We start from the raw sequence: 24,101 nt of genomic DNA, 5'->3' as shown, positions 1-24,101 counted from the left end.
TCTGTTTCTGTCCTGGTTCAAAGATAGTCTAGCAACTCAGACTCCCCCCATCCACCCACCCCTGAAGGCTTCAGTTCCATCCAAAGGATTTTGGACTGGATTCAGGAGCACTTGCCATCCTGCTATAATTTAATTTAGGTCACGTATCAGCTATTCTTGCCCCCTGGACCTTTCAACCAGCACAACACACAGCTTCAAAGCTGCACATCTTTCTCAACATTCCAGACAACTTTTAATCAGCAGCGTATATAAGTACGATCTGCTTTTGCATTCTGCCAACTAGAGTATGATCAAACATTGCTCTTTTTACCTGAATTTTAAAGTTTCTCCAATAATTCTGGCATACAGAGATACTGTGCTAAGTTTAACTCTAGCAGAAGGTCAATGAAGCTTCATCTCTCAGGAAAACCTTTGAGCCATATAGGGCCTTGAAATTCATATTTTATTATATTCTAAATTTATAAATTTGTAATTGACAGGTTGAAAAAAAAAAAACAATTTAAGTCTCCAGGCAAAAGGGAATTAATCTTAGTAATCACTGGCAACTTTTCATATCGTTTTTACAATTGATCATATTAAAAATTCCAGCCGTGCAAAGCAAGGTGTGCCAGACCTGTCTTTGCTTGTTGCATTTTCTTCATTGACTTCACCTCTTCAGAATGAAGTTAGAGGTTTAGGAGTGTTGGTCTTGATATTTTTTCTCCCCTACTCTTTGGCAATGCCTGTAAAATTCAAATCCTGGCACAGACCAAAAGCAATTATGGAATTCGATGATTTTTTGAGAGCATTTTATGGAAGCTACAATGACGAGGCAAAAGATTCCATATTTTACCAGCCCAGTCTCAATTGAATGTGTAAAGAATAATTGATGACATGCTACCTATTGTATTATTGAAAAATAATGCACACCAAGGTGGTAACGTTGCAATGACTGGAGGCTACCTCTGAGGTGTGCATTATTTTTTTTAATAATTCATCGGTTCATTGTCAGTTATTCTGCATACCACAGTTTTTTTTAAAAGTGTTTTTATTTCAAGACATTTTTTTGGGTTTTGTCCTTTTAAACAATCTTGTGTGTATATAGACCTACTTCCCTGAATCTTCTTTATAAACAGCCCAAGAGCAGCCCATTTTACAGCCCATTTTAGAATGAGCAATGCAGGCTAGAGCAATTGTTATGGTGAAATCATTTGGCACAGTGATATAGACTTGTAATGTGCTCAAGACCTGGTTGAAACTACTTCCGTGCAGTTATGGAAGATAAATTAACACATTAGAAAATATGTCAGCCAATCAGAACAAAGCATTCTAGGTTCAGCCATTGTGCAGTGGTATAAGATGAGATGAAACACTTAGTACAACAAAATAATCCTTTCAAAAGTTTGGGATAGGTACAATTTTTTCAATGTTTTTAACATGTCTCTTATGTTCATCAAGGCTGCATTTATTTGACCCAAAATACAGTAAAAACTAGCCTGGGAAAACCCAGACAACTTCCTTCAAATTTAGATTTGCTCTGAAAGTTAGTCTGGCAAAGAACTCATTCAAGCCCATTTGTAATCCGTCGAAATCGCGGCACCAATCAGAAACGTTTGGGCGGGCTTTACACGATGACGACAGCGCTGGGATTTTGAAGCAGATTTTGTAGCCTAGAGTACAAAGATGGATGCCGCCATCAAACATCACTCATTCGAATCAGCTATCGCATCTGTATTAAGCGATTTGAACGTTTTCTTTATGTTAAAAACCGAGCTAAGAACAACTCTTGGAGATGCTTCTCTGCCGCTCTGCATATGTCATCTCCTTCATCGCTCTGATTGGTTTTGGGTCTATCCCCGACGTCCGCTGGTTTCGACCCTCTGGAAATGATTTGTCTATGACACTTTGCCAGACCATAACTCAGTTACAACTGAGAATGGTCTGGTTTTCACCAGGCTAAGTAAAAACAGTAATATTGTAAAATATTATTAAATATTTTCTATTTTAATATATTTTAAAATGTTATTTACTCCATTGATGCAAAGCTGTATTTTCAGCATCATTACTCCAGTCTTCAGTGTCACATGATCCTTCAGAAATTCTAGTTCTAATATGCTGATTTGCTGCTTTCAGTTGCAATTGTTGTTGAAAGTTCAAAGAAAAGCATTTCTCTGAAATAGAAAGCTTTTGTAGAAAATAAATTAATACTTTTATTCAGCAAGGATGCATTAAATTAATCGAAAGTGACCAAAGACATTTATAATGTTACAAAATCTTTCTATTTCAGATAAATTCACTATTCAACAAATAATCCTGGAATTTTTTTTTTTTTACACAACAGTTTTCTACATTGAAAATAATACAAATTGTTTCTTGAGCAACAAATCAGCATAGCCTATTATTATCATTTCTGAAGCATCATGTGACACTTTGCCAAAACAGGAATAAATTACATTTTAAAATATATTCAAATATAAAAATATTTATTTTAAATTGTAATATTTTATAATATGTTTAGGGTCAAATAGTGAGCAAAAGAGATTTCTTTCAAAAACCTTTAAGTAACAGAATTCTGTTGGGAGCTTTGATCATATAGAGAGGAATGTTTCCAATTGTGCTGTTATCTATGAATATATATATATATATATACTGTGTATATATATATATATATATATATATATATTATTTAAAAGGGGAATAACCGCCCAAACAAATCCTATGGATAACAACATTTGCTTCTAATATGTTGTGAACATTCCCAAGCCCCAAGAGAGTCTGTTGGTTGGCCTAGAAATCCTTACTAATTACTGTATCAGCCTCCTGACTGCAGGATAGGATTTGATCTTCTCACTTGGGTTCTGTTTTGAACCCCTGGCTACAGGGAACTCAGCTTTTTCCAGAGTCTCTTGTGATTTTGGTGCTTTCCCCATACCTCCCCCAAAGCCAACGCTGAACATTTTAGCTGTATTTCTGATATATTTATATATTTATTGCCCTACTTTTCTAGTTTCATGGGAGTTGATTTTGCATACATGGGCGTTGCATCAAAGAACATGTCACCTGCGAAATAAAAGGAATCCTCTCACATTTATCTCCCTCTTCATTTACTTACTCCCATGATATAACAAACATTTGACTTCATTTCATTTCATGACTTTTCATTTTATTTCAATACTTCTTTTTCTCCATGAAATGCAAAAGAGCACATTTTGAACAATGTCTATGTCACTCTTTTCCTTGCTACTACAATGAAAGAAGTAGTAGCATTGCTCAAAGGGAATTATATATAATTAATTATGATGAAAGACCAAGATCTGGCTCCGATATAGTGATAAAGAAAGAATAAAGTAAATTTTTTTTTTTTTTTTTCATTCTTTGAATTTTTGGTTTACATCCGAATAATCCATTGCATTCCGGTGTCATCGCATCATTTTTGGACAATTGTTCCTTTTAACATATTCATTCATAGACATTTTATGAACCTGGCTAAACTTTTCTGCTTAATAAAAAAACAACATATAATTTGCTCTCTGTATAGTGCCCTGACAGAAGCTCTAGCATTTTCAGTATTTTTAGCATCATTCTCACTGACTTTGAACACTCAACCAAAAGTGCCTCTGGCGCAAGGCAGAATGCCACTAAAAAGGTTCTACATCTATGCTTTCAGTTTTGAGAGTTGTGTGTTGTGCTAGAGACGTGACTAGCAATGCTACAGTCTGTACAGAAATAGTTCTCTTACGAGAGGTTCTCTCGTATTGCGTAAGCTAGCTTACGCTACGGGAAAGATTCATCTTTGCTGAGAAGTTGAAGCAAAAAAATTATTCCATAATTTTGTAATCATTGTCAACGCAGTCTCTTCTGAGGCAGACCATGAGCGGGCTAGCTAGCGGCTCATTGGTTCGCTCAGAGAGAATGCACGAACCAATGGGAGAGCGGCGCTGAGTCCGCGGCCAATGAGCGGACGTCGCTCGCTCACTGCGTCACAGCCTGCCAAAAGGGGCGTGGCTACAGTGTATAAAGGTAGCTCTCCCAGGCTCGTTCGTCGATTCTTTTTCATTCAGCGAGCTACACGCATCCGCTGTCCTGGGAAGAAGCCGCCGTCGTCGAGAAGACATCTTCTAGCGAGCTCCGGAGACTGAGGATACCGGCCGTCTGCCACCTTCAGCCGCCCAGCAAGCTAGCGCCATCCGACGCCGTATCCTTTTTCACTATTCCATTCACAAAAGAGCTCGAGCGTCTTTTTCAAGATGCCTCGATTTTCCTGCGGCTCCTGCCGCTCTTCACTCGAGGAAGGAGACCGCCACCCCATCTGCGCTCTCTGTCTCGGAGTGGAACACGCAGAGCTCGCCCTCGCCAACGGAGGATGCGACCACTGCGAGGACCTGCCTCTGTCCGCCCTGCGAAGTGATTGGTACCCCTTTCAGGGCGCAAGTGATCTCTCTATCGGCGCTGCCTGCATCCGATAGCGAACGTGACGCTGATCGCCTCTGCCCGGTTCGGGCTCTCAGAGTGTACACTACACGCGTTGCCGCGTTCAGACGCTCAGAGCAGCTGTTTGTGTCGTTCGGTGGCCGCACCAAGGGGTTAGCCGCCTCGAAACAGACTCTATCCAGGTGGATAGTAGACGCGATTGCCTCTGCTTATGCCGCTAAAGACCTGCCTTGCCCTCTGGGCATCAGGGCTCATTCCACCAGAGGCATGGCCTCATCGTGGGCATGGTCCTGCGGAATTTCCATTCACGACATTTGTGTGGCTGCGGGACGGGCCTCCCCCTCCACTTTTGTCAGATTTTATAACTTGGAAGTTCCCGCCTTACAGGCTAGAATTCTGGCGGTCTAGTACTATACAGCTCTCCTATAGAAAACCGCACTATCGGGAGTTCCATCACAACCGGCTCACCCCTTGTGTTCCCCTATGTGCTTATGCATTATACGTTCACGGCCCGCTACGCCGGCCACCTTAGGGCGTTTTGCACTAGATGATAACGGCCGCTATGCTGGCCGCCTTATTATCTTCATCCACTTATGATTCCCCCGGTGTTTTTACCCCCTGGGATGCTTAGTGGTTACTCAGCGCGCACGGCGTTGACCAGGTGTTCCCGTAGCGTAAGCTAGCTTACGCAATACGAGAGAACCTCTCGTAAGAGAACGACTCGGTTACCTAACGTAACCTCGGTTCTCTCTAGATGAGGGAACGAGTATTGCGTTCCCGGCCGTGCTTGCGCCACCAGCGTTTCGCTTCATGCTGACAGAATCGACGAACGAGCCTGGGAGAGCTACCTTTATACACTGTAGCCACGCCCCTTTTGGCGGGCTGTGACGCAGTGAGCGAGCGCCATCCGCTCATTGGCCGCGGACTCAGCGCCGCTCTCCCATAGGTTCGTGCATTCTCTCTGAGCGAACCAATGAGCCGCTAGCTAGCCCGCTCATGGTCTGCCTCAGCAGAGACTGCGTTGACAATGATTACAAAATTATGGAATAATTTTTTGGCTTCAACTTCTCAGCAAAGATGAATCTTTCCCGTAGCGTAAGCTAGCTTACGCAATACTCGTTCCCTCATCTAGAGAGAACCGAGGTTACGTTAGGTAAACGATTCGTTTTCTTATAGTTACAGTCAAACACCATTTATATGGGAGACTATTAAGAGAATATTTTTTTACTCCTATGCTGCTATTTGTTTGAGATACGCTGCAACATTTTTTTGTTAGTTTATTTTTTTTGGTTGTTTTTTATAAATTCATTGAAATACATAGTGGATGGATGGACATCAGCGAATATGCATTTAAACAAATTATTTGATTCAGTGGGTTCTTCTGGTGTAATACCAATTTTGTCACCTCTATTTACCGATTCAGTGATTGATTGCAGGCATTTGGGTTGACATCACTGTTGTCCTTACTTCGCAAAACATTATATCGTTGTAACGAGGGTGTTCAAGATGGGGATAGAACCAGAGTCTCTTGTGTTCAAAGTCATTTACCCCTTTTCCACCCAAAAAGAACTGGTTCGGAACTGGTGCTGGTTCAAAGTTGGTTCAGAGTTGGTTCAACTTGCGAACCCGTTCAGAACCTGTTTGTTTTTCCACTGACTTAGCGCCCAGGGAACGACGTCGTTACGACACTGTGAACGTCGCTAGAAACGCTTGCAGGTACATTGCTTTGGGATTATCTCTAACTCGTGTATCAATAAAACTTTAAAACAATTGAAATATGTAAGTCTTTTAATCTTTTCGTTTGATATGTAATCTTTTCTGATAAGTTATGTACCCCTGTCTTGTGTCTTTTTTTCTTTCCATTTATTTGTTCTATACCATGACTGTTTTCTTCTTTGCTTATGTTTCAAATAAAATAAATAAATAAAAACGCTTGCATGTTTCTGCAGTTTCTTCTGGCTTTGCAATGGTCAGAAAAGATGTTTAGAACACATCTAAACCCGCCCTAGCCCCCGACGTAAGTATGACGTGCTGAAAAGAACGGTTCTAGTCCAGCAAAGAGTTGGTGCCGCTTTGGAACCAGTTTTCCCGGCCGCAAACCAGTTCTTTGGCTGTCGAAAACACAAAGAACTGGTTCGCGTGCAGGCACCGAACCAGCTCTCAAAATGCTTTGGTGGAAAAGGGGCTATTGAGTAAACAGATTGAGCTAACTCCCCAATGGATGAATCCAAGAGCAGAGGTGGTCAAAAGGCAAGAGTCTTCAATGAAAGACGATCTTTACTGATAAAAGGTACAATAAAACAAAGGAAGCCTGGCTTCCAAAAAACAGTAAAAGAAAAACTGATACGAGGGTCCAACGATAGAAACTTAAACATTAACAGGCTAGCTTGCAACTGGTAACATAGGCTAAAGACTGAACAAAAAGGCATGGCACAAACACACTTAAATAGGGCAAGACACAGGTGTGATACATCAGGCATAATCAGAAGTAGTGTTTCAATCAGTGGCGCTTCTCACCTGACTCCTGCTGACCAGGAGGAAAACAGCAGTCCAGTAAAGGGATCCTTACAATCGTAAACTCTATATTACACACTATCTATCCACAAGTTTCCGAGGGGCGCTCCTGTAAAAAATAAAGTGGGTGAAACTTCCGGTGACGCGGCGGAAGTAGCATTCCAATGGTATTTTGTGTGTTAGTTAGCGAAGAGGCTAGCTGTTTTTCGGATAATTATTTTACTATTTAAAGACGCAAATCTTTATGAGAGATGTCGTTGCGGAGCTCAGAGACAACATGTGCTGTTCGCAGTTGTATGTATAACCGGACTAAACTAATTTAGTGGCTTAAACGGGATTGTTTTGAACATAAGCTGAAAACGAAATCAGAGTGATCCTCCCAGAGCCCGTCTCTGATCCTGCCAACGACTGTAGTTTCCATCACCTCCCAAAAGACGACGAATCTTCCTGTGTACATTTGTTTAAATTCTTAATGTTCTATAAACTCTTTTAGCATGTGATTGGCTGTTCGCTACTGATGTTACACCTAAACTCAGGATCAAAGCCTGTGTTGACAGAATACCAAATGTGCCAGTTAATGTATTCAAGCAGCACATTCATTTATAATTTTGAATAAACTCCAAAGCACAATGAATGACTAAGTGTGTATTTTTTATATGAATTGTTTGTCAGCTCGCACAACTGTCTGTCACCATGCCTTGATGAGTATTGATTATTAATAATGTTATTATAATACTCCCAATCAACTACTGCGGAGGGTAAAGGTACTGTTATTTCACCCTTTTGAATTTCGTTGAGGTTGTGTTCCCACATCGTTATCTAGTTTGGATCGCTATAACTTGAATGACCGTCAACTGTTGAATGAACGAGTGTGAAGTATGTCAAGTCTGATATCATTGGTGGTGTCATTTATTTATTTACCAAGGAATGAGATGCAATGCACAGATTCATTAAATTGAACATCGAACATGAATGAAGTCAATGATCCTTTTTGGTGTGGAAAATACTGCACTATGTGCTGCTACTACTCTTATGTTAAGTTTGAATTGGTGCTGTCTAGTATAGCCGCTAAAGGCGATTACATTCTCTTCAACCAGTATCAGCTCTCCATTGCCCTTGAACACAATAATAATCTGAGATATATAGGCCTGCTGTACAGGGTATGCCAGACATGAGGTGAAAATCTCTGGAATTAGAGGATATTATTAGCCTAATATGATTTGCCTGTATTTTTATTGTGACTGAATTAAGATCCTGTAAAATCTCGCCCCCTGCCTGTATGTTAATTTTCCATTTTTGTCTCATGAGCATTATGCTTCCTTCGTCTTTCATAAGTGCTCTAGGCACACCGGACCATATTTCCTAGAAAAATTTAATGACCTACATTTTCTAGATTGGGTGTGCAGTGTGACCAAAACCTTAGAACTCAGTATATTCATCAAAGAAACCTTAAAAGAATAAGTAAACAAAACTGTTAAGCAGCAATGGTTTTCAACGCTGTATACAATAATGTTAAATGTGATTTGAGCCAGCAAATCATCATATTACAATTATTTCTGAAGGATCTTGTGACACCGAAGACTGGAGTATTTCTGAAGGATCTTGTGACACCAAAGACTGGATTAATGATGCTGAAAAGTTTTAACATTTTCAAATGTATTAAAATAGAAAACAGTTATTTTAAATGAGTAATTTCACATTATTACTGTGTTCTGTGTTCCTGGTGAAATAATAATACAGTCTTGGTGATCATAAGAGACAGTTTTCAAAATCCCAAACCCCAAACCTTTAAATGGTAGTGTATTTTTGTTACTTTAAAAATACTTTATACTTATTAAAAAATTAAATAGCCATGTGGGCCTAGAATGTATATTATTTTTAGATGACCACTTTAATTAAATACTTAATCTTATATTTACCTTTTTGTTTGGAGCTTGAGTAACAAAAACAAAACAGTTTTATGCTATAAAATATGCATATAAAACAATAAATCAGAATAATTTTTAAAAGAATGAGCCATGTTGGAAGCCAATTGTCTGAGCCGAGCTCAGCCGACATATGGCTTAACTGCGTCTCTGGCGACCCGAGTTTGATTCCCGGCTCAAGATCCTTTGCTGTCCTGTTCCTCTCTCTCCACCCTGCGATTTCCTGTCACTACACAGTCCTATCCAATTCAGCCGTAAAAAGTACAAAAATATAACTCTAAAAAGAAGAATCCAATAAGTCAATACAGTTATGCACTAGATAGTCTTGGTCAGTTGTAGTTTATGTTTCTATCACAACTATGCTTCATGGTGTTTATCTGTTCTGTATCTGTTTGTTTATTCTAGGCAGGGTGAGTAATAATGTGATATTCACATGAGCCAATGGCAGTCCTGCACCACAAGGCTCAAGTCTAGACATTTAAACCAAACACTGAGCAGTTTCTCCTTGACATGGTAAAATCATGACCAAGACACAACACAATAAACACTTTTCCAGGGCACACCGGTAGTTTAGGATTGAAGCCAAGCCATACAAAGTGTTAGTTTGGTTTCATTTTAGGTTACATGGGTTGTGTAGAATTAAAAAAAAAATTTTAAAACTTGACGAAAGGAAGAAAATAAGTGTTTATAAGTAATGAGTTATATAGCCTAGTTATAAATAAATCTCCTTTGAAAAAAATGAGGAGAATGAGGAAAAAAGAGAAGAGGACCTAAATGAGGATTTGGGTAAAAAATAAATAAATAGAAAAAAAACTAAAAAAAACAAAACATAAATACTGCTTAATTAAAATATATGGGATCACATATACCTCTCACATTTCTTTTAATGTGTCCATATTTGCCATGTAACTGCTAATATTTTTTTTTATATTTTTTATTTTTCTTTACTCGTTTCCCAATGCTCATGCAACCAGATTTTGGAGTAAAAATTCTCAATTAATAATAATAAATAAAAACTAAATAAATACATTTTATAATATGCTTGAGTCACACACTTGTCCTGGGGTTGTGTGTGTTTGTGTGTCAGTATGAATTGTTTTGATTTCTAGGGACAGAGCTTGTCAATGTTACAAGAAAGCTGGTTGACAAGAGGCCGTGTGTTGTGACTCTGCTCTTGAATCTACACTGCTCTTGTCTTGTCTTAACCAGGCGCAACATGAAAACTATGGCCAGAAGTTATTCAATTTCACAGAGATTCGATAAACACCAGCAACTTGTGGTGACTGATTTTATGCAAATGTGGCGAGTACCAATAGGAGTAAAGACTCTGTATCTTTTGAGGTACTGTTGTGGTGTAGGCAAGACAGAGAAGATGATGAGAGATGCACCACATGTATCGGCCACCATATCGGTATCGGATGATATATGTTAATTTAATTTAATTTTATTGTTATCTGCCCGATAAGAAAATTTGGCTGAAATATCAAAGCCAATAAATAAAGGATTTTTTCCTTGACCTTCAGCTGAGACCCTTCACGATTCGCTTGATGTTATGCTTGAAATATGATTGGAATGACTTAAAAAAAAAAGAGGAAAATACTGTTAAGCGCAGCATGCATCATAATTGTGTGCTTTGGACATTTAATGCTTTTAATGGCGACTTTTGTTTTTGTAATCAGGATCTCAAAAATAATATAAAAATTTGGATGTAGATTTATCTGCCAATATATAGGCTTTCATGTATAAAGAATTATCGGTTACTGGTATCGGGCAAAATGTTCATAACGGTGCATCTCTACGGGGAAGTTAACGTTACTGTGAGTGGTTTGCTTGTTCTGTGTTTTTTCTCTGTCGACATTTCTGATGAGATCTTCGGAGTACTCATACTTTTGCCCATCCCTAGTGGCCAGCGATACTGCAGAAATATCTTATGTGGTTACATACTTCAAAATATCTTCTTTTGTGTTCCGCAGAAGAAAGTCAAACTATTTCGGTATGACATGAGGTTGTGTAAATAATGACATTTTTATTTTTTTATGGGTGAACTATTATATATTAACATGGAAGAAATACTTTATTTTGTTTTATTGTCATGCCTAAGGTTACGTGCTACACACCGTCTCTCTGTACTCTATATGGGTGCAAATGCACCATCGATATCGAAACTGTTCCTGTATTCTATTACCGTTTGAACATCTTTCCCACTCTCTTTCTGTTGCTATGCTCTTTCTGCCTAGCAACAGTGCTTAGCTGTGGGCAAGCATGCTGCTGGTAGTATATGATTTCCTTTGCATTGAGATTTAGTGGTTTTGGCCGGTTGACATGTCTGAACCACAAACCCGTTTTAGCATTTGGACTTGGTTTGGACATCACATTCAGTTATCTGTCTGCTGTATTACTTTTTGGCTTTAACAAAGCTTGCTCTGATTCTATGTTGAATGTCTAATACCAGTTTTCACCCAACCCCTGCTAGGGGTTTTACTGGAAAGAGACGAAATTGGGGCAAATTTTGCATATGCAAATTCTCTTCTGCACCCACACAGAGATTCCTTAAAATGTTGAATTCTTTTTACACCAAGATTACAAGAGTAAAAAAAAGACAAATAAAACATTATTTTCCGCTCTCTATTTGTTAGTGCTTAGAGTGAGAGTATTTTAAAAATACAAAATAAAAGTCTGTCTTCTTTATAACAGAGACTGTTCATTTTTCCCACCAAGACCCACTTTAATTTTTTTTTTTTATTCTTTGTTTAATTATTTTTCCCTTCTTTTTTTATATTTGGAATTTGACATCTTGGCTTGTTTATAATGTGTCTATTTTTCTTGAAGGCAGAGAAAAGAGGCGCCATAGCACGGTGGGTGTGAGAGCAGATTAATGGTTGTTTACAGAGATAGAAAGGGATGAGGAGACCATCTTTCAGAGTTATGAGAGCGTTCAGGCTATAGGATAAGATTCCCATTCATCTTAGAAGGATGTGTCATAACATATTTAAGCATGTCTTAACATACTTAAGCATGACTGAGAGAGTGTCTTTTAGCCTAAAATAATCACATTAAGTGATGCATTTTCATATTTGTTGACTTCATCTGAAAGCCCTCCACCTCTGAGATTGTCCACAGGTCAGAAATGAACTCTTTATTTCATATTGGAAGGTGATGGTCATTACCACAAATGGTTATTCAGTTATGAAAGAGATATTAAATCCCAGCCATCAGAACTGATGGTAATGATCCACATCTTTTTGCGCAATCCATCTGGTTCAGTTTTGCAATTCCACAAAACTGGGTAGTGTGCAATGTATTTCTCATTAGTGCCAGAGAAGTCTTATGTATACAGGATGTTATGTGTGGCTTAAAACTGAAATGATGGATATTTCCTGTATGCTATTTATAGAGGTTTTAAACACCACAGCCAGTGAAACGATTGGTTCTTTAGCTTCTCTGTGTTCAGAGGGAAGTGTCTTCTGTGGGCTGATTTGAGGTTTACTGTGTGGACACTGTGTAATGACAACAATGCTGGTCAAGTTTTGAAGTGTCTATTGTTTTACCATCAGGTTTTAAATGAGGAGTGTGACCAGAACTGGTACAAGGCAGAACTCAATGGAAAAGAAGGCTTCATCCCTAAAAATTACATTGAAATGAAGCCACACCCGTAAGTATTTGCACTTTTAAGTCACCAAAAAGACCATCATTACAAGGGTTAGTTCAGTTGAAAATTAAAATTCTGTAATCAATTACTCACACTCCTGTCATTCCAAACCCATAAGACTTTTTATTCATTTTTGAAACACAAATAACCTGATTTCTGGCTGTCCATCGAATGTCTAAGCAATTGAAACTTTGAAGCTTCAACATAAAGGGTTAGTTCACCCAAAAATGAAAATTAAGTCATTAATTACTCACCCCCATGCTGTACCAACCCCGTAAGACCTTCGTTCGTCTTCGGAACACAAATGAAGATATTTTTGATTAAATTTGAGAGCTGTATAACTACCACATTGGCTCCTAAGGGACTGCCTCTTGACGGCCCAGAAAGTCAATGAAGAAAATGTTTAAATATCCCAAGTGACTACCGTGGCTCAACTATATGTTTATCAAGCGACGCGAATACTTTTTGTGTATCTCGCGCATGCGTCGTGGAAATCTAAGGAAGTCTCGTTCTGGCCTACAAGGAAGAAAAGAAATAGTCGAATAAACTCGTTATTTTTGTTTGTTTTTTCGCACAAAAAGTATTCGCGTCGCTTGATAAACATATAGTTGAGCCACGGTAGTCACTTGGGATATTTAAACATTTTCTTCATTGACTTTCTGGGCCGTCAAGAGGCAGTCCCTTAGGAGCCAATGTGGTAGTTATACAGCTCTCAAATTTAATCAAAAATATCTTCATTTGTGTTCCGAAGACGAACGAAGGTCTTACGGGGTTGGTACAGCATGGGGGTGAGTAATTAATGACTTAATTTTCATTTTTGGGTGAACTAACCCTTTAAAGACATTATAAAAGTAATCTATATGTGGTTCAACATATAGATAGGCTCCAGTGGTTTAATTTAGTCTTCTGAAAAGACTCAATCACTGTATATGAACAGATTTAATAAAGATTTAACATTGATCAACGCCCATAAATTAAATATGGTAAACGGAAGCTCATCTGCACTTTCTTAGCCAACGGGCTTTGTTCTGAGCTTCAGTGAGTACCAATGAGGTTTGTTCTCATGCTTCTAGCAAGACGTGTCAATGTTTTGGTTGAATGGACTTTCATTGTAGGGACAGCAATCTCGTTTAGTGAAAAATATTTTCATTGTGTTTCAAATATGAATGGAATTCTTTGATGGTGAGCAAATGATGACATCATTTTAATTTTTTGGGTGAACTCACCCAAAATTCATTGTTTATATGAAGAAAGACACATTAGTGTATGTAGGAAAATAATACATATTTAAAATTGCATATACATATTTAAAATTGCAATGTTGAATTTGATTTTTTGAAGGTCTTTAGTTGTTTCTTTTTTTTTTTCCATATGCTAAACTCAGCAGTTGAAAGTCTGCTCTTATTACATATTGTCAATGTAATGTCTAATTTAGTACTCTATCTAGTATGATTCCATGCCTCTCTTATAACAGTAACAGGCGCGACAAAAGTGTTTTAGCTAGTTTCAGCCTGACACAGTTATCATTTTCATGTCCTGTGCCATGTTGTTTAAATAGCAAATGCTTTGTGCCCATCTTGTTCGCCCATGGTGTGCTGGTCCGAAAATGAGGTGTGATCAGGTGCATTGTTGGCGGGTTGCTATTTTGAGGAAACAAGACTGCGCCATTAACTTTAGACCAGGTTTTTGCTGGTCAATGGCACACTCTATTTCAGGTTTTTTTTATTTATTTAAAGGATTCATTAGTAATATGCGCCTATAGGCGGATGCACAATGTGCATACTTTAGCACAGCAGCAGCACTCAAACATGCCAAACATTAAAAATAAAATGATTACAATGTAAAAGATTATTATTGTTTACCTAAAAATATGGTGGAATCTGGCTTGTCCCGTAGATGGTCTGCTTGCCCGATTTAACCCTTTGTGCACGAGAAGATCCGTTTCCTCTCTGGAGATGCGTTCAGTCTTTCCGCTTGCAAATTCCGGCATGTAAATAGCAATCCGCCATGGCGTGAGCGAAACTGGCTTTTTAGGGGAATGGGAGATGAGACTCTGATTGTTTTATTGCACATTACACCCAAAATACACCCGTGACTCATTTAGAGAAATGGGACAACCCTTTTAGACCATGCACCGGTGGATTCGGACACACCCTAAGTGCAGTTGACACTTTAGACCATGAGCTTGGATCCTTAAAATAGGGCCCAAGATGTCTAATAAATACTTAAGTTAAATTTCTTTTTTCCTGTTCGTTATGTAAACCTGGACACAGCAGATGTTTTCTTTTATTATTATTCATTAAAAAATTAAAAATTAAATTAAATACATTTTATTTTTAGGCACCTTTCAGGCCACCCAAGGTCACCTTACAACAAAAATAGAAGTACAATAGTATTAGTTATTAAGAAAAAGAAATTTATAATTAAAAGTATGAAAGCATAAAAGTATAAAAGCATCCAACAGGCTAATGCTGATGGACTGTGGACTGTTAAAGGGATTCTATGCAGTTTTTTTTTTTGGCTTAGCTTAACTGAACAGCTTCAGAGTTATTGAAATGGTTATATGACTTCTTTCGGGTTGAATGGCGGCCGTCTCGCACACATACACACCCCCATCCAGGAACAAGGTAGAGAGGGATGGAGTTTGTCACACTATCGTCATGGCTGAGCCGGCATAGATACAGAAAGCTAGGAAAGTATTGTCGGAGGAACAGAGAAAGAGGAAACGGCAGACTGACCGACCGAGGAGTCAGACACGAGCATAGGGGAAAATTTGCGGGTGTGATATGTCACCATTGAAACATCTCACGGCACGGATGTACCAATTAGGGCTGGGTATTGAGACAAATTTCACAATTCGATTCGATTTCGATTCACAAGCTTGCAATTCGATTCGATTACGATTCAATTCGATTCAATATCGATTATTTTGGATATCAGTTACAATAAATGGCATTTTTTTCTCAAGGGAATCAAATCTCTTAACTAATGCTGTAAACTATGGGAGTCTAGTTGTAGCCTATAGGCTTCATTAGCCTAATATGAAGGTAATAATGAATGAATCACTTAAATTACACTTTTATTTATTTTTATAATAATAAGATTATATGAAATATAAACATTTAAATGGTGGGTGTCATAAAAACTTGCCAGATTTATTCAAATATGAAGGTAATAAGGAATGAATCTCTTAAATTACACTTTTATTTATTTTTATAATAAGAAGATTTTATGAAATATAAACATTTAAATGGTGGCTGTCATAAAAACTTGCCAGCTTATTCAAATATGCATTAAATATTGAAGAACATTAAGATTATAATGCATATGTAATATGGTGTATATATTTAGCAAAATGTTCCTCTCTAGAGTTATTTTTTTCTAGCTGACTAACGAGTTTATGTGGGTTTTCTGAGGTAAATATGATTGATTACAAGCTGTTTAACTGACGTCTTTCCACGGTTGAAACGCTGATTGACTGAATCAATGTGACGTGATACGGATTTGGATAAGTTGTACTCTATCTTTTAACACATTTTCAGATGCTCATTCATGTTTATTTGGCGCTGTAACTGGTATTATTAAGCCGGAAGAAAGATCAGCGCTGCTGCTTGTCCAGAGCGATCTCTCGCCACAGCGCAAAAACACTATTTATGTTTTTGAATTTCTAAAGAAAATGGACGTAATTTGAAAATTGAGACTTTGTTTCATATCAATAGTAACAAGGGACAAAGATTATTGCGATTTTTTGGATGCGCGCAGCCGCGAGACAATGTCCCATTCATTCAAATGAAACAGGATGACTAATCGATTCTTAAAATTTAAGAATCGATATCTGTTCGTAAAAATGAGAATCGATTAATTTCGAGAAATCGATATTTATTACCCAGCCCTAGTACCAATACAAATAAAACATTTCCAGGTAACTCTAACAGAGCATTCATTTAATTCGTTTGTTAAATAAGAGGCGATCTGAAGTGTGTTTTTGAAATCAAGTGACCAAAGTGCTCGTTGCCATTGTGATGCTCACAGTCTTCACACGGACGTGTGCTTCAGTCCGTTGCGGAGATTAAGAGACTCTCTATATTTGTTAAGGTGAAATCACAAAACCTTATGCACCAGTGTTGTAGTCGAGACCAGCTCACTCGAGTCCGAGTCGAGACCGAGACCAAAGAGAGTCGAGTCCAAGTTGAGGCCGAGACCAAAGAGAGTCGAGTCCAAGTCGAGACCGAGACCAGAGAGATTAGATAACCTTAGGTTGGGTCTCAAACCAGACTTAAAGATATCTTCAAGAATATGTAAAATATTTGGTGGTAACAATTAAATTGGCACCATACTCAAACAGTAAACCAAATATACCATGGAATAATGTACACTGTAATGGTATAAAGGCCACATAGTGGTGTAAAGGTAATTTTATTATAAATATGACTTACAATTTTTACAATCAGTATGTGCTCTTTCACACAACATTACTGCACACGAATTCTGTGTGGCTCTTATGTGCAAACTGAATTAGGGATGATAAGGCAGACATTTTCAATACATAGTTGAGCTAGATGCTCCACATCACATCTGACCTGGGTCCTGCTGCATTTGCGTGCCGCGAACGTTATAGTCTTCTTAAGTCGTGCGCAGTTGCACACAAGAAAGTCAGCAATCATTGGACGTTTCAATCAAACAATTATTTAAAGAAATATTAAGATACAGTAATAATCATTACATATTTTGAATGGGACTCGAGTGGACTCGGGAATAAGTCCGAGTCCCGACTCCAAATATGTTTGAGTACGAGTCAAAATGCACACGAGTCCATGACAAGACCGAGTACATTAAAATATGGTCTCCAGGCCGAGTCCTAGACCGAGTCTCGAGTGCACAGCATTGTTATGCACAAAAAAACGTGTCCCTGCTTGAAATACAACCACTGAATAAACAATCGGTTTTGATGAGGAAAATAAACTCTACAACTAGCAGGGATTAGAACCCAGAACCTCTGACACACTTGGCTAAAGTTCTGCCTCTGGACCATTAAAGGTATTGTAGGCTGGAATTTTATATATAAAAAAAAACTTTTTAACTTTAAAAAACCCCCCCTCCCTTCTGGGCTCCTTCCAAAGCCATGCCCCCAAAACACATGAACGCGCGACTCCGACAGCTGAGCTGAAGATGCATTATTTACCTGAGACGAGCGGAGAGGAAGGAGCACAGTGCACGTAGTGACATCATGTCAGAACCACATGTAATAAAAAATCTAATTTTATAATTATGAAGATAAACAAATAAGATGTATTTTACTCACTATCAAGCATCAAGCTATTGGTATACTTATTGATTCAAAAATGAACTTGTCATCTATAGCCTAAGGCAAAGCTAAAAACAAGTTGCATTATACACGTTTTTCCATTGCCATCATTTACACTGGGATGAAGATGAATTCCGTGTAAGATTCATAACATATATGGTGTTCTGCATGTAAGAGTTTCCATGATGAAAGCATTGTTGACTCTGATTAGGATAGTGGGGTTAATAGCATTTATGAGTCTTCCCCTACCATCCTAGGAAAAAAAAATATCGCTCCCCAGATGTAGATCTACTGTACATTTTGCTTCGTTTCGCTCGGACATTTAACGGTGTGTAACCTACATACACGGATACATGCAGATAGCTCAAAATGTGTATAGATAACACACCACTTGACTTGAAAGTGGCGTGTATGTTTACGCAAAAGTCTTGTTGTCATGTTGACACTCCAGAGACAAGTAGCCTACCGAGGACGGGGTGGTCGAAGTGCAGGGCAAGGAGCACTTCTTGGAAAAGAGGACATGCGTTGAGTTTTGCATCTTCAAGCTCAAACAAGGGCATGTGAACAGGTATCTGGATACGCGCAAGTGGGCAGGTCCTGTGTGGCAAAAGGGTGGTTACCTTGGTTGCGAGAGAGTGACAGTTGCCTAAGCCAATCCGTTGTTTCGTCCCGGTTTGAAATAATGAGCTGCGTTTAGTGCAGATTAAACGGTCTAGAGTCACTCGATTTTTATACTCTTTTTATCAGAGTACTTACATTTTAATTATGTATTGATGGATATATATATATATATATATATATATATAGAAAGTTTAAACAAATTTGGAAAAAAGTTTTTTTATAAAATTACTACCTACACAACCTTTAAAGTTCATGGTGATAATTGTCGGATCTATGTATTTAATCACATGAAAATTCTCACTACTAACAACATATACAGTATTAGATCTCATTAAACAACAAATTAAACACAATGTACTATTGTATACAGAATATGTAACACCCGTCATGTCACGCTTTGCGTGAGTGGTATTTACGACAGTAACATTAAATTCAAGTACTCCACAGCTGTAGTGCCCATTTAAAGATGTGCTTCTCAGTGTCATAGCTAGTTTGCAGAACCTTCCACTTCAAAACTCTTATATAGTAAAATGTCACCAGTACATTAACATCTTAACCATTGCTTTTTGATTTGTTCTGAACACACAGCTGGTTTTATGGGAAGATTCCCCGGGCAAAAGCAGAAGAAATGTTAAATAAACAGAGACACGATGGAGCTTTTCTCATTAGGGAGAGTGAGAGTGCACCTGGAGACTTCTCACTGTCTGTCAAGTATGTGTATGTCATTCTATTCTATTCTATTCTATCCTACTCTATTTTATTTCTCTGTGCCAAATAATATTGCCAATTTGTATATGACTGTTCTGAAGTCCTAGTAATAAACACTTAAAAACAAAGGCTTCTGGTTTTGAAATTTTGATGCAGTAATTGAATTTGTTCTTGTAAATAGGGGCATGTCAATGAATAATTAATGCAGTGTAGCAAAAAAAAAAAAAAAGCCGTTTCAGCACTTTATTTGTGTGTTCTTCTGAATTCTTTTGTGTGGTATATAAACTAGGCCAACACTGAATCATTCAAACAGTTCTCCAGAGATAGCTGCAGACATCAGGGTTCATGATACACTGAACAGTGTATAGTTTTTATTATAGTTCCAATATCCAAGTGCTATAAATGCAGCTGGTTATGATGTAATTCTTTAAACACTTTGTTTTCCTTTAGATTTGGGAATGATGTCCAGCATTTCAAAGTCTTACGGGACGGAGCAGGAAAATACTTCTTGTGGGTGGTCAAATTTAACTCGTTAAACTCTTTAGTAGATTATCATCGATCCACTTCTGTGTCCAGGAATCAGCCCATTTTCCTCAGGGACATTGAACAGGTACCACAGGTAGGACTGAATCAGTGCTGAAATATTCCACAAGTACTGTACGGTACACACTGGTGTCACAATGTTAAAGCATTAAATGCACAATCTCACCTTTTAGACTAAAACCAACACATAAATCATGCAACATTATAATTTTTATATAATCAATTGATTTTAAGTCAATTGTATTAAAAAGCATTTTAACTAACAATCTTATATTTAGTTGTCACCCTAGATGATAACTTACTAGATGATTTTCCCCTTGATGATAAACCGTGAAATGGCTAGAAGCCATATCACCCTGTTCCCCAAGACTAATTCCCCAGTCAAGCTAAGCAGGCTTGAGGAGACCTCCTGGGAAAACTAGATTGAGGCGTTAAACCGAGGTGCTGACTCTCTGTGGTCATTAAAAATCCCAGGATGTCCTTTGAAAAAAGAGGCATCCTGGCAAAAATTGGCTTCCTCACTCTTTCTCCTCTCCAACAATAAGCTGGTGAGTGTGGTTGGCATTCTGGCACAATATGGCTGCCATCACATCATCTAGGACTAGGTGGATGCTGCACATTGGTGATGGTTGAGGAGAGATCCCCTTCTTTGTAAAGGACTTTTGAGTGCCAAAAAAGTGCTATATAATTGTAACAAATTATTATTACTTAAGTAAAACCAGCACTTTCCCTCAAAATTGTCGTGCTGAAGCATTGTGCAATCATTCCACCCTGTTACCCAAGTTATTTAAAGGGTCATGAATCCGCAATTTTGAGGTAATACACAATTTTGAGGTGTTAACATATTTTTACAGGATGCACATGAAACAAAAATAGCACTCATTATGTTTATTATGGTCTTACATGTATCGCATTACAATGGAGAATTCTAAATTCATGAAAGGCTCTTCGTTCACCTCTGCGTTCAGACATGCAACAGCAAGTGTATCATTACAGCAGCACAAAAGTGTTGTTTGCATTTTCCCAACAATGTGGTCAGAACTGAAGTTTGACTGCAAACACTTGGGAAATATGACTGTAACAATATTTAATACGTAACAACAACATGCAAAGCGGGCATGAGAGGAGTTCCTGCTCAGAAAACTAACACTCGCAATCTGGATCACAGTTTATCCAGACAGGAGCAAGCACGTTTCTAGCTTTTATGGACATATTTAATATACTCTAGTGCTTCAAACATGACCCATATGTGCACATATTTTATGTCTTGTGAAATATATATGTGCAAATAAAGACACTGATATACAACTGATCATGAACGCAATGACACGATTAATTAATCTGATACACAGAACAAAATGATGTAGACTGATAATTCAAAGAATGGAAAAAAGTAACTATGTCTCTATTTTTCTGTGTTAAACTGATGTGTCATTTGTTCAGAGATTGTATTGCTCTCAAACATAATGAAAATATTATTATTGTTCCTTATTTTTCATGCTCTGCAAAGTTATAGCCTAATGCTGATCTCTCTCTCTCTCTCTCTCTCTCTCTCTCTCTCTCTCTCTTTATCTCTCTCTCTCTCTCTCTCTCTCTCTATCTCTCTCTCCATATATATATATATATATATATATACAGTACTGTGCAGAAGTCTTAGGCACACTAGTATTTTCGCCTCAAAGAAATGGTTTTAAGCCAGTTATCTAGATATTTTGTTGTAGTTTCTCAGTAGGAAATAAAAGTTTACATTTCCAGACATTAAAGGGTTAGTTCACCCAAAAATGAAAATTCTGTCAGTATTTACTCACCCTCATGTTGTTCCAACCCTCTATGTGTTTACTTGTTCTGCTGAACACAAAGGAAGATATTTGGAAGAATGTTTTAATCAAACAGATCTCATTCCCCATTGACTACCATAGTAGGAAAAAATACATACTATGGTAGTCAATGGGGAATGAGATCTGTTTAATTAAAACATTCTTCCAAATATCTTCCTTTGTGTTCAGCAGAACAAATAAACACATAGAGGGTTGGAACAACATGAGGGTGAGTAAATACTGACAGAATTTTCATTTTTGGGTGAACTAACCCTTTAATTGTAATAATCCAGTGAAATTTTTGAATGCACAAGGATTCTGACAACAGCCAATGCTCCACACGGAGGTCGGATCTCACCATCATCGAGTGCATCTGAAATTATATGAAGAAACAGAAAAAACAGAGACTAAAATCAGAAGAACTGCGGCAACGTTTGCAAAGACGCTTGAAAAAACCTGCAAAACTGAAAACTATGTGCAATACCTGGACAAAAGCTGTTTTAAACGTAAAGGGTACTAAACACCTATTGATTGGATTTAGTTAACTCTTAAAAGTTAATAACAGTTAATAATAGTTAACTAATAAAAGTGAATTGATAAATAAAATCTATTTATGATTATGACATTTTTTTTTAAAACATTCTCATTTACAGCATTTTTACATAAGTGCTTTTTCACAGTACTGTAGCTTTGCAGGCAGGCAGGCACTACCTTCAAGACATTGCCGCAGTTCTTCTGATCTTAGTCTCTGTTTTTTTCTGTTTCTTCATATAATTTCAGATGCACTCGATGATGGTGAGATCCGACCTCCGTGTGGAGCATTGGCTGTTGTCAGAATCCTTGTGCATTCAAAAATTTCACTGGATTATTACAATTAATGGCACAATTAATGTCTGGAAATGTAAACTTTTATTTCCTACTGAGACACTACAACAAAATATATAAATAACTGGCTTAAAACCATTTCTTTGAGGCGAAAATACTAGTGTGCCTAAGACTTCTGCACAGTACTGTATATATATATATATATATATTATCCTTGATTTCCTTATTGTCACTCCAATCTACAGTTATGATTGCAGTTATAACCAGACATTAGGCCAGATTGAGTTTAAAGCAATGTCATAATGTAATAATTCTCAACATTTCAACTTCTGTTCCACAGCATTCCACATATGTCCAAGCTTTGTTTGACTTTGACCCTCAAGAGGATGGAGAGCTGGGTTTCAGGCGTGGGGATTTCATCCAGGTCCTGGACAACTCAGATCCTAATTGGTGGAAGGGGGCTTGTCACGGACAGACAGGAATGTTTCCTCGCAATTATGTCACACCTGTCAATCAAAACATGTAACTTTCCGAGAAAATGTTTGCCTGCTTAAAGCACTTGTGGACTTCCAGCTGGGTTGCCACGGAAACCACAGAGGGGAGAGAAAAGGCACAATTTGTGACATGGATGTCGATTGGCCGAAAAAAAAGAGACTGTGCTGTTTGGAGTGGTTGACATTTTATGAAGCAATATTGACTGTGTGAGAAGAATATACCGGTTTGAAATTTCGTTCATGTACTGTGCATTACATCAGCTTAGCTTTATATGCAACTTGATTTCATGTTATATGACATCTGCTGTACTAAAAATACATTCTATTTGAAGGAATGTTTTGCACCAGGATTCATTTTAAAGCACCATGAAATGTTTTATTTGTATTGTTAAAATACATAGTGAGTTTTTCATTTTAGCTTTTTGTCTTTTGTCATGTTTTCAAATGTAGTGTTGCCATGTTATTTGGTGTGGGGTGATCAAGCATAATCTCATGCCATAGTAAAATTACATGTAGTCATCTTGTTCTCTTAAAGGGACAGTTCACCCAAAAATGAAAATTCTTTATTCTGCCCTACAAAGCAAAAAGGCAGTAACTACGCAGAGTGCAGAACTGAGAAAAATGACTCTGACTTTTTGCAGTTGCTGTACAAACGACACACATTTGAGATAAGATGTTTTGTCACATAACAAAGGATGCTTTGAATGTCATGAAAATGATAATAACAACTGTTTGACCAAAAATGGGGTTACTGCCTTTTTGCTTTGTAGGGCAATATTTACCTACCCTCGTGTCATTCCAAATGTGTACAACTTTCTTCTGTATAGACCATTTCACAAGATGTAAACAACACCGGTCCAGAAGCACTTCCTGTTTCAGTTTGTAACTGTTTTCTTTATTTCACATGTAAAGAAAACATCTTACAGATGTTTGTTTAACTTTTTGATTCAGTTTTAAATGTTCTGTTGGTTGTATTTTATCCCAGCTTTTATGTAGTGTTAAAAAACTGAAACAGGAAGTGCTTCTGGACCAGTGTTGTTTACATCTTGTGAAACGGTCTATAAGACATATCCTCATTTGTGCTACACAGTAGTAAGTAAGTCATACAGGTTTGGAATGTCATAACGTTGTAAAGGTGATGCCAGGATTGTTCTTTTTGGTTGAACTATACCTTTAAATCAGTATAGCTTGAAAATGATGTAACGGGGCCAAAGCGTCTGTAGCCAGATCAATTTTCAGATGTAACAAATTTGAAACATTTCATTAATCCCTTTAAAATGGCTCTGTGAT

General features: G+C 37.7%; 1 protein-coding gene across 4 annotated transcripts in view; it reads left to right on the top strand.

Annotated features, from left to right (window-relative positions):
* Positions 1-23,539, top strand: part of grb2a (growth factor receptor-bound protein 2a) — a 34,459-nt gene extending 10,920 nt beyond the window's left edge. The window contains exons 3-6 of one of the 4 annotated variants that reach the window (XM_039691703.2): positions 12,404-12,501; positions 19,013-19,135; positions 19,583-19,751; positions 22,658-23,539. In XM_039691703.2, the coding sequence (XP_039547637.1) occupies positions 12,404-12,501; positions 19,013-19,135; positions 19,583-19,751; positions 22,658-22,843 (576 nt within the window). In that variant the 3' untranslated portion in view covers positions 22,844-23,539. Of the gene's footprint in view, positions 1-12,403; positions 12,502-19,012; positions 19,142-19,582; positions 19,752-22,657 lie in introns of all 4 variants that reach the window. The other 3 variants (XM_089134109.1, XM_039691702.2, XM_039691704.2) reach the window with 3 other exon arrangements.
* The last annotated feature ends 562 nt before the right edge of the window (positions 23,540-24,101 follow it).

Source organism: Pimephales promelas, chromosome 8 (genome assembly GCF_988280905.1).
Source record: "Pimephales promelas chromosome 8, fPimPro1.hap1.1, whole genome shotgun sequence".
NCBI classification, from domain to species: domain Eukaryota; kingdom Metazoa; phylum Chordata; class Actinopteri; order Cypriniformes; family Leuciscidae; genus Pimephales; species Pimephales promelas.
This window is presented reverse-complemented; position numbering and strand designations above follow the sequence as displayed.